Genomic DNA, 15859 nt, shown 5'->3' on the forward strand with positions numbered 1-15859 from the left:
CAGCCCATTTTCAGGCAGCAGAGGGCACGATGATGTGGTTAGTGCGCGCCGCGTCCTCTGCTGCCTAGACAGTCGCTGACAGAGGACGCAGCAGACAGCAGCAAGCAGTGATGGACCGGGGACAGGTGAATATCTCAGGTGCCGGGTCCTGGGCGAGCGGCGACACCGGCACCTGTCCCCCATAGCGCCCCGGTGTTCACCGCCTTCTCAGGACTCGACACCTGGCCCCCAGCGAGGAGAGGTGAGTGAGTATGTATTTTTTGCAGCAGCATATGAGGTATAATCTATGGAGCATCTTATGGGGGCAGCATATGGGGGCATATTCTATGGGGCAGCATATGGGGCATATTCTATGGAGCAGCATATGGGGGCATATTCTATGGAGCAGCATATGGGGGCATATTCTATGGAGCATCATATGGGGGCATATTCTATGGAGCATCATATGGGGGCATATTCTATGGAGCAGCATATGGGGCATATTCTGTGGAGCAGTATATGGGGGCATATTCTGTGGAGCAGTATATGGGGGCATATTCTATGGAGCATCATATGGGGGCATATTCTATGGAGCATCATATGGGGGCATATTCTATGGAGCATCATATGGGGGCATATTCTATGGAGCAGCATATGGGGCATATTCTATGGAACATCATATGGGGGCATATTCTGTGGAGCAGTATATCGGGGCATATTCTATGGGGCAGCATATGGGGGCATATTCTATGGAGCATCATATGGGGGCATATTCTGTGGAGCAGCATATCGGGGCATATTCTATGGGGCAGCATATCGGGGCATATTCTATGGAGCAGCATATGGGGGCATATTCTATGGAGCAGCATATGGGGCATAATCTATGGAGCATCTTATGGGGGCATAATCTATGGAGCATCTTATGGGGGCATAATCTATGGAGCATCTTATGGGGGCATAATCTATGGAGCATCTTATGGGGGCATAATCTATGGAGCATCTTATGAGGGCATAATCTATGGAGCATCTTATGGGGGCATAATCTATGGAGCATCTTATGGGGGCATAATCTATGGAGCATCTTATGGGGCATAATCTATGGAGCATCTTATGGGGCATAATCTATGGAGCATCTTATGGGGCATAATCTATGGAGCATCTTATGGGCATAATCTATGGAGCATCTTATGGGGCATCATCTATGGAGCATCTTATGGGGCATAAGCTATGGAGCATTTTATGGGGCCATAACCTTTTTGTAGCAGCATATGGGGCATATTATTCTATGGAGCATCTTATGGGGCCATTATTAACCTTTGTGCATCATTATATGGGGTGTATTTTGTATGGAGCATCCTATGGGGCCCATCATGAACTGTATGGAGCATTATATGGGGCTCCTGATTCAATATTGATATTCAAAAACATTTAACCTACTGATGTCTCAAATAATTTTACTATTTATTTTTATTTTTGAAATTTACCAGAAGCTGCTGCATTTTCCACTCTAGGCTTATACGCGAGTCAATAAGTTTTCCCAGTTTTTTGTGGCAAAATTAGGGGGGTCTGCTTATACTTTGGTCGGCTTATACACGAGTATATACGGTATCTAGTTTCACGCTGCATGTGGACACCTCATTCACAGTAGAACCTGCTTTCATATCTTCATGGACTGGGCTTTCAATACCATCTAGACATGAAAATACCCTGCCTCAAACAATAAGTAACTTTGTATCTGATGGCAGAATCTGGGTTTAGCAGATGTCACCTGTTTCCGGCCCAAATGCACGGTGCCAAATGGGAAGTTTAATGAAGGAGAAGTAGCGACCTAAAATTGACGCAATATAAAAGATATACAAAAATATAAAATGTAATTGTTAAAACAAATTGTACATTTTTTACCTTTTTCAAGCCAATCAGTCTCAAGCCCTCCCCAGATGTGGTATATTTCAGCACTTTCACATTTTACTTTATAGCATTGGAGATGGAGGCACTGTAAGTACAATCTTTATTGCTCAATGTCAGTGACTGGGTCATCATCTAAATGTGATCTTTATTTTTTGGTATGCATAGATTATTGCTGAAAAGAATAAAGCTCTGCTATCCTGCAAGTATTCTTCATTATCAGGCAAAAGTTAGAATTTTATTTGCTTGGATTTAGTCTATTGTGACTTAAATCAACTTTACTTTTTATTTAACAAATTAATTGTACACACGATAATAAGCAATTTTTAATATATTTTATCAGGTAAATTTGTGTCTTTCTGTTCTTGGTTTGATTCATGGGAAAAAGTTAAAATCTATATTCAGTAAAATCTGATTTTTCCATTATTGAGATAAAGGATGACAGTTGTTGTTTTAAAAATTCTATAGAGAGGTGAGGAGTCAGAGGCAACAGACATTCTGCTACAGTTCTCCATAGAAGATTATGAGCACTAACTGCCATCTCCCATCTCGGTAATATGAAAATCTGTATTAACTCAAGATAAGTTTTTACCTACAAATTGATAATGAATGATCAGCAAATAAGCAGATTTTCTCTGATTACATATGTTATAAAGTTTCTTATTTTCACATGTGCACTATTGATTTCTGAAAAAAAAAAATTAAAGCGCTTGTGGCACTCTGAAACCATTTGTATGAGCTGATAGTCCGTGAACTAGCGGACAATTGTCTGACGAACAAGTGATGCAGATGACAGAACAATCATAATAGCATGTTTTCTGTTTCCATAAGTTTTCGACGACCTTTCTAAATCTGCCAATAAGTGAGCGCTGATTGACCTGTGCATTGTAAATGAGCTGTTAGACTAATTACTTAGATTCTGGACTGTATGGCAGAGTTACCCCAGGCTGCTAACTTTACGAGTGTAGACATTACTATTTTGTGTGCAAAGTGCAGATCCTAATTGTTCAAGGATGTTTTACAAGTGCAGAAGGTTTGGGAAACACTTAGGAGTGACAGCCGAGGTGTACCCGTAATCCTCCTCCAGCAGAGCGAAACTGTGCAGCACAACATGCAAAGTACGGCCGAAGCCACTTCATCAGACTAATCCGCCATTTGTCCCAGATAGCGGCCCAGTACCCTATAACCCCTGATGTACACCTTGGTGGGATTTGCGCCTACGTTTTATAGTAAAGGTCTGCTTTGGAACATGTTTGCTGCCTTTCCCAGCCATACAAGGCTAAATTGTGTCATCTGTTGCATGAGCCCTTCAGCAGGGATTTGTGAGCTGGAGATGCGGCTGAGGTCCTAATCCTTTGTACTAATCCTGTACATGTCTCTGGATATATTTCTGCATAGAACAGAAATGATACTTTATTGACAGCATAAACCTAACGGGAGACAATCGCTCTTGTAAATTCTGCCTCTGATCTGAAATGGAACACTTTGGTGTTGTAGACAATTCATCTTCTAGAATTACAGAATACGAGAGTTGGAAGGGACCTCCTGGGTTATCTTGTCCGACCCCCTGCTGCCATAGGCTCACTCTTTCCCTTGGCACAAGCTTATGCTTGAAACAAAGACAGACATGTTATATGTTTTGAATCTAATTGAACCATTTAGGGAATAACTGCTGAAGGTCTGAACGACCGAAACGTTTAGTGCGCTTTCTCCACATTGTAAATAAATTCACCAAAGTGAGTGCCGGATTCTTGGACTTTCTCAAGCATGCATATGTCCCAGCTTATATAATTACCAGGCAGCACCTAGAAACTTTGTGATCTTTCCTGAGCAAGGTAGACAACCCCTTTATGTAGATATTACATTCCCTTTATTGCACTTAAAATTTGGCAGGGGTGTCTCCAGTGATAATTGTTTCAGAGTTCTGATGGTTGCTTCGTATTTTTTTACATAACAATGTAATTGTAGGGGGTGACGTGCCTGGCACAATGTACCTTAAACTTTTGGCATTTTACACATAATAAGGAACATGGCAGTATGACTTCTCTCAAGATAGGTCATCATTGTCCGAAACCCCCACGGATCAGATTTTCGCAGGGGTATGACACTTGGGGGAGCGCTGCAGCTTCTTTCATAGTTACTTTACGTGCCACATTAGTAGCAACTGTTCTGCGTATTGCAGCGTCGTCCCATTCACTTCATTGACAAAATGGTGGAATACCAAGTACAGCCGATACTAAGTAGATGACATACAGGGCAGTGTAGAGACTGGAGGGGGGGGCCGCACAATGTAGAAACGGCATGGCAAATATGTTATGGATAGAACCTCAATATTGTGATACCAGAAAACTTCTCGATAGTCACTCATACTTAATTTTCCCCTTTCAATAACAGGGTATAAATAATTTAGGGGGAATTTTATGATCTTTTTACTCATGGGACTATGCAGGCATTCAGTGATGGTGTAATGAGGCTGGGCTAACGATGCGTGCGTAGCTATCTCGCTGTGCGATATGGTGGGAGAGGTTTTCAATGTGCCACAGAAAGCAGTTGGATTGTGGCCACGTGATCGTTTGGCTGTAATACAGAACTCTGTCCATTAACAATCAAACAGCTGTGGCGCTCAGGCAATGAGTAAACTCAGCCGTAATTATCCCTTCAGCTAATTACCGATACATAATCTGAAGTTGTGTTTTCCAAATCCAGCTAAGGCCTCTTTCACACTTCCGTTTTTGACAGTCAAAATCCACCAGGTTTTGAAAAAAACGGATCCGCAAATTTTTTTTGCGGATCCGTTTTTTTCCCCAATGAGTTGCATTACTGGCGGATCTTGACTGATGGTCATCCGTTGGATCGGTTTTTGTGAGGATCCGCAAATTTTTTTTCATCCGCCGGCATGCCTGGACGGACCATGCAACGTTTTTTTTGTGGTTGGATCCTCATTTTGCAGTGCGCATGCCCGGAGAAAGGAAGTCAGGGAGAAAATTAACCCTGAAATCCTTTCTGGCGGAGGAAAAAAATCTCTCTCGCCTGCGGTTCCTTTAAATTTCCTCATTCTGCGGATCCGTCAAAAAAAGGATCCTGTGGCATCCGTTCACATCAGTTAGGAACGGATCCGCTTGTCCGCCTTTTTGGCGGATTTTAACTGACACGAAAACCTGAAGTGTGAAAGAGGCCTAAGTGGGAACCCCACGAGTGAAGTAATGGATTTCCATAGCATTACAGGTGATTTAATTAGTTTTTGCAATATGGTTATGATCTCACATGGCTGACTTCCTGCAGAAATGTCGGACTGTTTTACAGACTTGATCGGGGTTTGTAGAGATCCATGCACCAGCTCCACAGAGAAGGTGGTTCATACCCCTGGCACTGAGCTTTTGGAAAGCAACCCTGCCTTACTGGCTCAGTGGTTAGCACTGTTGTCTTGCAGTCCTGGGTTCAAATCCCACCATGGGCAACATCTGCATGGAGTTTGTATGTTCACCCTGTGTTTTGGTATTGGTGCTGATCTAACTTCTGCTGTTTTCTCTTTGTCTTGTACCTTAGGAATTTTGGAGTTCTTCCATCATCAGTTGAAGGACATAGTGGAATATGCCGAGCTGAAGACTGTGTGCTTTCAGAGTCTGAGGGAAGTGGGCAATGCCCTCCTCTTCTGCCTTCTTATAGAGCAGAGCCTGGTATGTAGAAAAACATGAATATCTATGCATGGTCCTTTATGAATGCTACAGATATACCCACTTATTCAGAGCAAATTATTTATATTTGACATGTCCTAATATAAGGAATGAGGCACTGATGGTAAAAACGGACACACGGACCATACACCAATGCACAATACTGATAATACTGGTACCATTTTGTTACATACGTATGTAAACGCTGACATGTGAATGAGACCTTAGTAGATATACTGTACATTAATTGATGTTCTTCCTCTCAGCCAATTGGCGGTGATTGACAGTGCTCTCCTGTTGGTGGCATACGACTACTGGAGCCAGTCACTGGGCCCAGTGGTGATGCCACGGTGGACTACACAGGGTAGCAGAGCCAAGTGATTGGTGTGCTGTGACCGCTGTAGCCTTGTCAGCAAACAAGCAGCACTTCAGTGGTCTGGGCAGTAGTGGGTATATACTGCTTATTCTGTTATGAGGTCTTGACCACATTTTTATGCATATGGGCCAATCTTTTTTAGACTGCATCTGTAGTGAATGTATTGTCACCAATATCGGCTAAAATGTTCTATGGGCATCTTCCATATATTATTGAAGACTCATTTTTTCAATATTTATATACAAATGTATAGAATTTCACCAGATCTGGAGTACTATGCCGATTACTACATCTCAGAGGGCACACAAGAATTTACTGTGGGGCCAGTGGCACTCTTATACAATACACTAGTATCTAGTGGGTAGATTTACTCATGCCCTAGTTATAGTCATTTATTGACTAGAAGCGAGTGGCTGCAGGGAGAATATAAACTTAATTTCCTCCCTGTAGCTGCTGCTCCAATATGCTGTCTACATGGTTTAATCACTACTTACCTACAGATTGCCCCTCTATCTGCAGGTAACTAGCAATTCTAGATGTCATGGCATACATTTAATTGTGAATATGGCACTTTACTGTAAGGCGTGGTTTTTTTTATTTTTTTATTATTTCCAATCTGTTTTTAGAATCTAAGTGGTCCTTTCTACTGTGTTTTGCACAGAGTACAGAAAATTGTCTTGTCCAGTCACTTAACAGTTATTTTACTTATTTATATTTTACCTGTTGCTTTTCAGTAGAAAACCATGTTTTATTCTTCTCTCTCCCTGTGTCATGTACAAATAATTGCTGTTCTGGTCGTCTTTGTAGAGATAATAGCTAGCTCTGTTCGGCCGTTATAATTGAGTCTATAATAGCGCTATTGTTCTCCATTGATCTCTTTGCCACATGCCCATAACGTAGGTGTCCTTGTCAGGGTTCTGTGTGTGGACTAGTGACAGTGTGATGTGTTGTTTGTTCACCTTGGCAGAACACTGAATCATGCCAGTCTGAGAGCAATCATGCTGCGCCATTTATGACTTGGGCTGAGTGGTCCTGGAAAATGACGGCTAATCGCATGCTTTCCAATGCTCACTGTAGCGTAGCAACAGAATTAGCCCAGTCCTTGGAGGGCAGCAAATTAGGCTCATTTAGCTGGAACATTAGACACTAATTGAAAGAAGAGTTTTATTATTTATTAGTAACGAACAATACAGACTGACGGAATCTCCATGTGACCATGTATGAAAAATGGCTGTAAAGTCTCTATGGCAATGACCCTTGTTCTTTTTCCCATAACCTTAGTCTCTAGAAGAGGTGTGTGACCTGCTCCATGCTGCACCTTTCCAGAACATCCTGCCCAGAGTCCATGTTAAAGGTATGTTTAGGAGATTCAGCAGATGAGCAGCAATAGACCCCAACCTAATTGACATCCATTCAAGTATTTCCAAGCCATGCTCTGATCTGGGCAAAGGTCATTAGTAGACAAGTTCTGGTCGGCAGTCTGGGCGGATGGTGGCGTTCTGTAGTAGGATGAATAGCCCAACACTAGGATACATAAAACCATAACACTCCTTAGTTGCAATGAAGAAAACAACATTTATTCATCTGTCAGCATATCATGTAGAGGGGTAGTACACTTTACAAGATGGCCAAAGTTTTGGTTCCTCTTGGATCTTTGTTGCAGACTGTTAGGGGCAGTGTGGTGGACGCTCTGTGGGGAGGCCAACAGGGCAGTAGAAAGGGAAGTGGCAGTAGCAACAACTATTGTGAATAGTGGATCCTGCCCTTGGGAAATTGCAACTTTTCTGTTTACATATATTTTATATTTACAGTATGTGTGTGTATATTATTATTTTCTAATTGCATAATGTTGCTGCTTTATATCTTTGTATGGCTTTGCATCAGAGGGAGAACGTCTAGAAGCGAAGATGAAGAGGTTAGAATCAAAGTACGCTCCACTCCACCTGGTGCCTCTCATAGAGAGATTAGGGACTCCCCAGGTGAGTGCTGATGTTGCGGTTTTCTGTGAGCCATCATGTCTGTTTGTACTCGGTACATATAAAGATGTGGCCTCCCTTTTGTTTGAGCTGGACATTATATTCATGTGGTCCCCCATGGCTGTGTCTTCTAGCTGGGTCTCAGCCCTTATCCACATGCATGTCACTTGACAAATGGTAAGGTTTTAATGCTAAAGGTTAGGACTGTCCTGAATAGGGTCACCGTGACATGGTTAGATGACTTTTACTTTTTTTTTGTATCAAAATTGTTAACAAAGTACCTTATATTATCTTCATGCACTATTGCTGTTTACTTACTGCAGGGTATTTGCTTATTACGTTTTTATCTTGGGTATTATCTGTATAATATAGTGCATATTAAAGGGATTTATTCTGTTATTTGCTTTCCATCTCCATTCTAGAGTTGCAATTATGTCTCCAATCCAGCATTATCCAGAGATATTTTTCTGTGTTGCTCAGAAGCAAACTCGTTACTAATGTAATAATGATAATTAATAGACCTGGTAAAGAAGTAGGAGACCGTGATTAAATGGCTGTCAAACAAAGCCCGAGAGAAGCTGTGGCAGTATATTTAGGGTCGGTGTCCTGCTGAAAGGTTAACGTATACCTCAGTCTCAAGTCATTTGCAGCCTCTAACAGGTTTGTCTCTAGGATTGCCCAGTAATTAGCACCGTCCAACTTCTCATCAACTCTGACCAGCGCCCCCTTCCCTGCTAAAAAGCATCCCCACAGTATGATGCTGCCACCATCATGATTGACCGTGGGGCTGGTGTTTTCAGGGTGATGTACATTGTTAGTTGTCAGTCACAAATAGCATTTTACATTTGGCCCAAAAAGTTCTACTTTGGTCTCATCTGACCAGAGCACCTTTTTCCACAAACTAGCTATGTCCCCTACATGGCTTTTTGCAAGCTACAAACAGGAATTCTTTTGGCTTGCTTTCAAAAAATGGATTTCTTCTTGCCACTCCTTCCATAAAGGCCAGATTTGTGGAGTAAGGCTAGTTTCACACTAACGTTTTTGAGCGCAGCGATGGCCTGCGCACGGCTGCCGCTAAGCCCCCCCCGCCGCGCCTCCACCGGTAGCTTCGCCTACCGGCGCATGACACTGCATGCGTCCTGTGTCCCCTATCTTTATCACTGGGGGCGCAGGCCGTGCGCAGTATGCGTTTGGCGGCGCATGCGTCCTTTTGACGGTGCGCCGACCTGCGCCAAACGCAACCTGCTGCAGTTTGGTTGCGCCGGCGCACCGTCAAAAAGGCGCATGCGCCCCCAAACGCATACTGCGCACGGCCTGCGCCCCCAGTGATAGGGGACGCAGGACGCATGCAGCGTCATGCGCCGGTAGGCGGAGCTACCGGCGGAGGCGCGGCAGGGGGCGGGGCTTAGCGGCGGCCGTGCGCAGGCCGTTGCTGCGCTCAAAAACGCTAGTGTGAAACTAGCCTAAGATGACAAATAGGTGTCCTGTGGACAGATTCTCCCACCTGAGTTGTGGATGTGTGCAGCTGCTCCTGAGTGACCATGAAGGTCTTGGCTGCTTCTCTAATGCTCTTCTTGTTTGGGATGTCAGTTTAGGTGGACAGCTATGTTTTGGTAGGCCATACTTTGGATGATGGATTGAGCAGTACTCCATGAGATGATTAGAGCTTGGGCTATTTTGTTTAGAACTTAAACCTGTTTTACTCTCCTCCACAACTCTATCCCTGACCTGTGTGGTGTATTCTTTGGTTTTCATGATGCTGTTTGATCCCTAGTGCTATCATACAAACCTCTGAGGCCTTCAAAGAGCAGCTGTAGTCATACTGAGAAGAAATTACACACTGGTGGACTCAATTTACTAAATACGTGACGTTAGAAGGCAGTTGGACACTCAGGATTTTATTTAGGGGAATCGTACTCCCAAGGGGCTGAATACAAATGCATGTCACAGTTTTCAGATTTTTATTTTTTAAAAAATTAGAAAACCATGCATCATTTCTCTGGCACTTTACAAATACTTGCTACTTTGTGTTTGTTTATCACATAAAATTCCAATAAAGTTAATTTAAGTTTGTTGGTGTAGCGTGAAAAAAATGTGGAAAAGCTCACGGGGTATGAATGCATTGTACTAGAAAATTTTTTTAGCTTGAGTCTGCATAGTCCTGTACATTTTACTTGGCTTGAAAAAGTTTATTTATTAGAGGGGGGTGTTTGGAAAATTATAAACTTCTTTTCATTTTCATGTTTTCCATCTGTTTATTGCAGCAAATTGCCATAGCAAGAGAAGGTGATTTGCTAACCAAAGAGCGTCTGTGCTGCGGCCTGTCGATGTTTGAAGTGATTCTTACCAGGGTGCGCACTTTCCTTGATGATGCCATCTGGCGCGGACCCCTGCCCAGCAACGGAGTAATGCATGTGGATGAGTGTGTAGAATTTCACCGCCTCTGGAGCGCTATGCAGTTTGTTTACTGCATCCCAGTGGGCACACATGAATTTACCGTAGAGTAAGTCGCACTCCTATACACTACATAAAAACCTACTGCATATACCGTGTACCTTCATATTTATCTATAGGTGGAGATTAATCGGCGTTCTTCATGGTTTAAAAAAAAAAAAAAAAAATGTTCTTTTTCACGGCACTCTTTCACCTTGTGAGTCAATTGATGCTCATAACGTTGTTTTCACATACCTGCTAATCGTGTACACATACTGGCAGGTATCTTGTACCTGACCCATTTCTTACGATGGGACACACGTGTGATACCTGCTGATCGGATTAGTATCTCGTCAGGTATATGTGTAGTTGCAACGCCCTTGGCTCCTTTTACCTCCCAACGCTTGAAAAACACTTTAACAACTTGCTTACATCTACCTGCTTTTGTTTTTAACCCATTTCTCTCAATTTGGGAAAATGTTGCATGTAGCTATGAATTTGCGCATGAGGAGCACAACTTTGTTATCACATGTGTTTTTAGGTTTAAAAAAAATATATTCTGTTAGGAGGAGCTAGAGGCAGACATGGGCCTCCTGCTTCAAGTTCATTTACCAAACCTGTTCTTCACCTTCAAGTAAAGGGGGTAATCTGATGGGCATGGTGGCATGCTCCTCCGCCAGCAGCCATTATGTGGACTGGTGAACTGTGATGAAGGTTACACTAAGAGGAGGAGAACCTGTAATAATTAGATATATTAGTAAGTGCCACAAAATCATGTCACCAACTCCTTAGATGGGTTTTCCAAATCGGAGTAATTTTTATCTCAATAAAATAGAAACTTTAAACATTTTTTTGCATCCCCAGTGGGATCAGATTCTGTTGTTGGAATTAAATAATTGACTATCACAAAACTTAGAGAACCTATCATCAGGTTTGCATACCCCAAACTAATGGCATGTATGTAAAGTTACCGTACTTTAATGCTGACTAAATCCTTACCTTCCTTGCAGAAATTTGTGTTGCTGTTTTAGAGAAATCCATAGTTGACATTATATAGTAATGAGCCACAAGATCAATGGGGCAGGCACTGCACTTCCAGCTCTCCTGACTCCCAGCCGCCTGTCTCTGACTGACAGGTCACTGGAGAATTTGTGGATATCTCCACGCTGCCGATTACTGAAGACGTCAATCCAAAGAAATGTATTAACTTGCGCTTTTTATGCAATGCGTTTCAAATTGACAGGCACTTGTTCTTCTGGAAACAACCATATTCCCTATATACACCCATATACCTAGGTATGTGGTTGTTTCCTGAAGAACCAAGTGCCTGTCACTTTGAAATGCGTTGAATAAAACCCACAAGTTAGTACGTTTCTTTGGATTGACTACTTCAATAATCGGCAGCTCGGGAGGTGTGCACAAATTCTGCAGATCCTGCTATTCATTGGTTTTGACATCACATCAACTTACCGTGCATAATACTACGGATCAGGTTAGCACCTTGTGGATTTCTCTAAAACATCAATTTCTACAAGAAAGGTGAGAATGTAATCAGCATTTAAAGCGCCTTTACATATATTGGGTATTTAATTGTAAAAACAGGTTCTCTTTAAATTCCCTTATTAATGATTATCAGCCACGTCAGACCAACGAGACCTGTCCACACATCGGTCATTGTCCTCACGGTGCCAGAATTCCTGATACATTTTGATCCGTTAAGGATACGGAACATGTTATATTCCGAGCTTAGAATGTTAACCATGATCCTGAATGTCCACAGGCAAATGTGTTAAGACTTGTTCCTGCTGTTACAGGCAGTGCTTCGGTGATGGACTGCACTGGGCTGGGTGCATGATCATTGTGCTCCTAGGACAACACAGACGATTTGATGTCATGGACTTCTGCTATCATCTGCTAAAGGTGCAGAAACATGATGGCAAAGATGAAATCATTAAGAGCGTGGTAAGTGAACTACTGAATATGCTAATTTGGTGGTATCTTAGAGTTTCACTGGATTAAGACATCTCCGAGCTCCTCATCTCCACCCACCAAGCACAAGTTGTACAGCCATACTTGTGATATAGCATTGTGGATGTGGCTGACTGACATGATCAGATTTACGAATGCCCAATAGGAGCAGTGACAGAATTCTTCTCCTTCCTGACCAACCAGTGGCAATAGAAGTACTAAAAATGCTTGTATTTTCCTGCACCTGTGAAATGGCAGCCTGCATGCTTGTCCACTTTTCTGTAGGGCAGACATGCCGGTGAGAAGAGTGTTGTGCCCGGTTTTAGTAAAAGTTGGCAGGGGTGGGGAGCATATGGTAGAACAACTTCTATCACTAATAGACCGTCTGGTGTGAAATGCCCTTTGCAGACACCAGTGGTCTTGTGATCTTCTATTGGAAGTGGTGGTACTTGAGATTACTAGCACAAAATCTTACCTGTTACTTGTGCCTTTAATAAACCATCTTGATTTTATTTATGCAGCCTTTGAAGAAAATGGTTGAACGTATCCGAAAGTTCCAGATCATTAATGATGAGATCTTTTCAATTTTGGATAAGTACCTGAAGTCTGGAGATGGAGAAAATACATCTGTAGAACACGTGCGATGCTTTCAGCCTCCCATTCACCAGTCACTGGCCAGCAACTAAGGCTTTTCTCACTGTAATATCTCCATGGCATTACCACTGTATAATGACTGTCATACTGTATTTGATCAGAATAACAAGGAGTGATGCGCTCTAAATACTCAGTACAAGGGTGTTTTCTGAAGAGGGAAGACGAGGGACCCTTTACAACTCTTGCTCTTAGCTCCGTGAAGACGAGGGACCCTTTACAACTCTTAGCTCCGTGAAGACGAGGGACCCTTTACAACTCTTGCTCTTAGCTCCGTGAAGACGAGGGACCCTTTACAACTCTTACTCTTAGCTCCGTGAAGACGAGGGACCCTTTACAACTCTTACTCTTAGCTCCGTGAAGACGAGGGACCCTTTACAACTCTTACTCTTAGCTCCGTGAAGACGAGGGACCCTTTACAACTCTTACTCTTAGCTCCGTGAAGACGAGGGACCCTTTACAACTCTTACTCTTAGCTCCGTGAAGACGAGGGACCCTTTACAACTCTTAGCTTAGTTTTGAGATGTCTGCATTGTAAATTATTTTTCCAATAATGTATTCATGCTGTATAACACTACCAGTTCCACCTGTAATTCTCTCTTTAGAAATCATTTTCACATTTGGGGATAAGGATGCATAACTCTGTAATTATTGGGATCTTATTGAACTTTCTAATAGCAATGTATCTCTATGAATTGTAAAATGGTAATCTCCAATAATCAACCATTCCTCATGAAATTTTCAATAAAAGTTTATATTAATCTACAGCTGTCTTTTTTTTTTTTTTTTTTTGCCTCCAACAATCATGGGCTGTTATCTGAAAATGTACAAGTGAGCACTCATTTTTAATCTATGGGAAATGCCATCTGTAAGGTGTCCATGATGGAAGCAAAAATGGTGCTGTATGTACCCCAATGTTTAAGAAAAACAGGCTGAGTCAGTAGGATCCGCCAGGCATCGTCTCCATTGTGTGACGAATTGTCACTAGGATATTGCTTTTCATGTGAAGGGACATCCTGTACGTTTGTTACACTTTTGGCAAATTGTTTTTTGAGAGGTTAACATGTAGAGTCAGGTCAATGTAACTTGCAGGACTTTTTTGGGGCTTTAGTTACACAGCATGCCCACACCTCCCTTTGCTTATAAGTAATGACACCCGCTCTAAGTATAAGGGTGACACAAAGCTGTCCTTAAAGGGGTTGTCCGGGCTTTTCACATAATCTCAGTGCATATCTGAGCTGCAGAATGCTGACAATGAGTAATTTACCTTCTGTGGCCAGTTTGCAGCGTTTGCTATATATCATCTCTTGCTTGTAATAAAAACGTCCAGTGGGGGTGTGTTCTGGCATTGAAATGAGAACTGGTCGTTTCCTCCTACTCTACTAAAAACAAGCCCTCCCCGACCACATGAACAAGCCTATCCCTCCTCACACAGTAACAAATCCTCCCCCTCTAGGAGCCTCAGTGCAGAGAGCAGAACCACCCAGCTGCTCCTCCCCCAGACACACGCTGAACAGTGATCTATGGAAAGTGAAACTGTTGAGGAGGAAACGTCTCATTTCAAAGCCAGAACACACCCCCCCCGGACGTTTTTCTTACAAGCAAGAGATGATATCTAGCAAACACTGCAAACTGGCCACAGAAGGTAAATTACTTGTCAGCATTCTGCAGCCCAGATATGCCCTGAGATTATGTGAAAAGCCCGGACAACCCCTTTAACTAAACAGGTGTGTAAGAGTAACAACTTCTCCTTGGCAAAAATAAGAATAAAGGTACTGTCACACTTAGCGATGTACCAGCGATCCCGACCAGCGATATGACACGGTTAGGATCGCTGGTACATCGCTAAGTGGTCGCTAGTGAGCTGCCACACAGGCAGATCTCACCAGCGACATCGCTGGGGACGGGGGTCGCTACTTACCTGTCACACTAGGTGATCCTGCGTCCTCCCGCCTGGCTCCACGCTCGTCTCTCCACAGGAAGCGCCGCAGGAAGCTGACTACGAGAAACAGTCCTGAACTGTCTCGCGCGATCAGCGATAACCAGCGGGGGAGCGGGTCGTAGGTAAGTATCAGACACAGCGATATCGCTAGCAATATCGCTATAACGTCACAAGTTATAGCGATATTGCTAGCGATATCGCTTAGTGTGACAGTACCTTAATTCAAATTCTAATACTGGAGCGTCAAAGTATTAACAATTCGTTAAAGGGAATCTGTCAGCAGATGTTTGCTATATAATTTCAGAGCAGCATAACAAAAGAGAAAAAAGCCTGGTTCCAGGGATGTCACTTGGTGTAGTTTTTATAGAATACTGGTTTTGTCTGATGTAGATGTAGCAGAGCAAAGTCTTCTACTCTGTGGACCACCCCTGACTGGCAGCTTCCTCTGTACATTGTGAGCAATATGCCATTTCATTGGGGTGGGGAGGGGTTACCAGATTAGCCTGACAGCTGGTCCTGTGAGCTGCAGTCCAGAAGTGTTAATCTCATGATAAAACCCTGCATTGAAGCTACAGTACAGCACCTTACAAGTGACACATCCCTGGAATCAGGGTCTTGTGCCCTACATTATGATGATCTCAGATTATATAGCAAAAAATTGCAGACAGATTTCATTATATTGGCAATACACATTAGATGGCTGTCAGCGGCTCATTCAGCAGACAGCTCTTGTTTTCGATGAGAAAGCCAATCATAAACGTGTCGGCTGTTGGCTTATCTCCGTAAGAAAAATACAATCAGTATTCAGAAATCAGACATGCAAGACTGACATTTCCTCCGAACATCAGTCGGCAGGTGACTTCATACCCATTAGACTGTCAGTTGAGCTTGTCGATATCAGCAAGATCGACAGGTTCCCTCAGTCACATCAAATGTATGTGGTCCTCAAAAAAAA

General features: G+C 42.9%; 1 protein-coding gene across 3 annotated transcripts in view; it reads left to right on the plus strand.

Annotated features, from left to right (window-relative positions):
* Positions 1–13727, plus strand: part of CYFIP1 (cytoplasmic FMR1 interacting protein 1) — a 129420-nt gene extending 115693 nt beyond the window's left edge. For all 3 annotated transcript variants that reach the window (XM_073541460.1, XM_073541458.1, XM_073541461.1), the window contains 6 exons: positions 5431–5561; positions 7216–7288; positions 7819–7913; positions 10175–10413; positions 12158–12305; positions 12833–13727. In XM_073541460.1, coding sequence (XP_073397561.1) covers positions 5431–5561; positions 7216–7288; positions 7819–7913; positions 10175–10413; positions 12158–12305; positions 12833–12997 — 851 coding nt within the window. In that variant the 3' untranslated portion in view covers positions 12998–13727. The remainder of the gene's footprint in view (positions 1–5430; positions 5562–7215; positions 7289–7818; positions 7914–10174; positions 10414–12157; positions 12306–12832) is intronic.
* The last annotated feature ends 2132 nt before the right edge of the window (positions 13728–15859 follow it).

The sequence above is a fragment of the Dendrobates tinctorius genome, unplaced genomic scaffold (assembly GCF_039654945.1).
Source record: "Dendrobates tinctorius isolate UK_male_01 unplaced genomic scaffold, ASM3965494v1 ptg000121l, whole genome shotgun sequence".
In the NCBI taxonomy this organism is placed as follows: domain Eukaryota; kingdom Metazoa; phylum Chordata; class Amphibia; order Anura; family Dendrobatidae; genus Dendrobates; species Dendrobates tinctorius.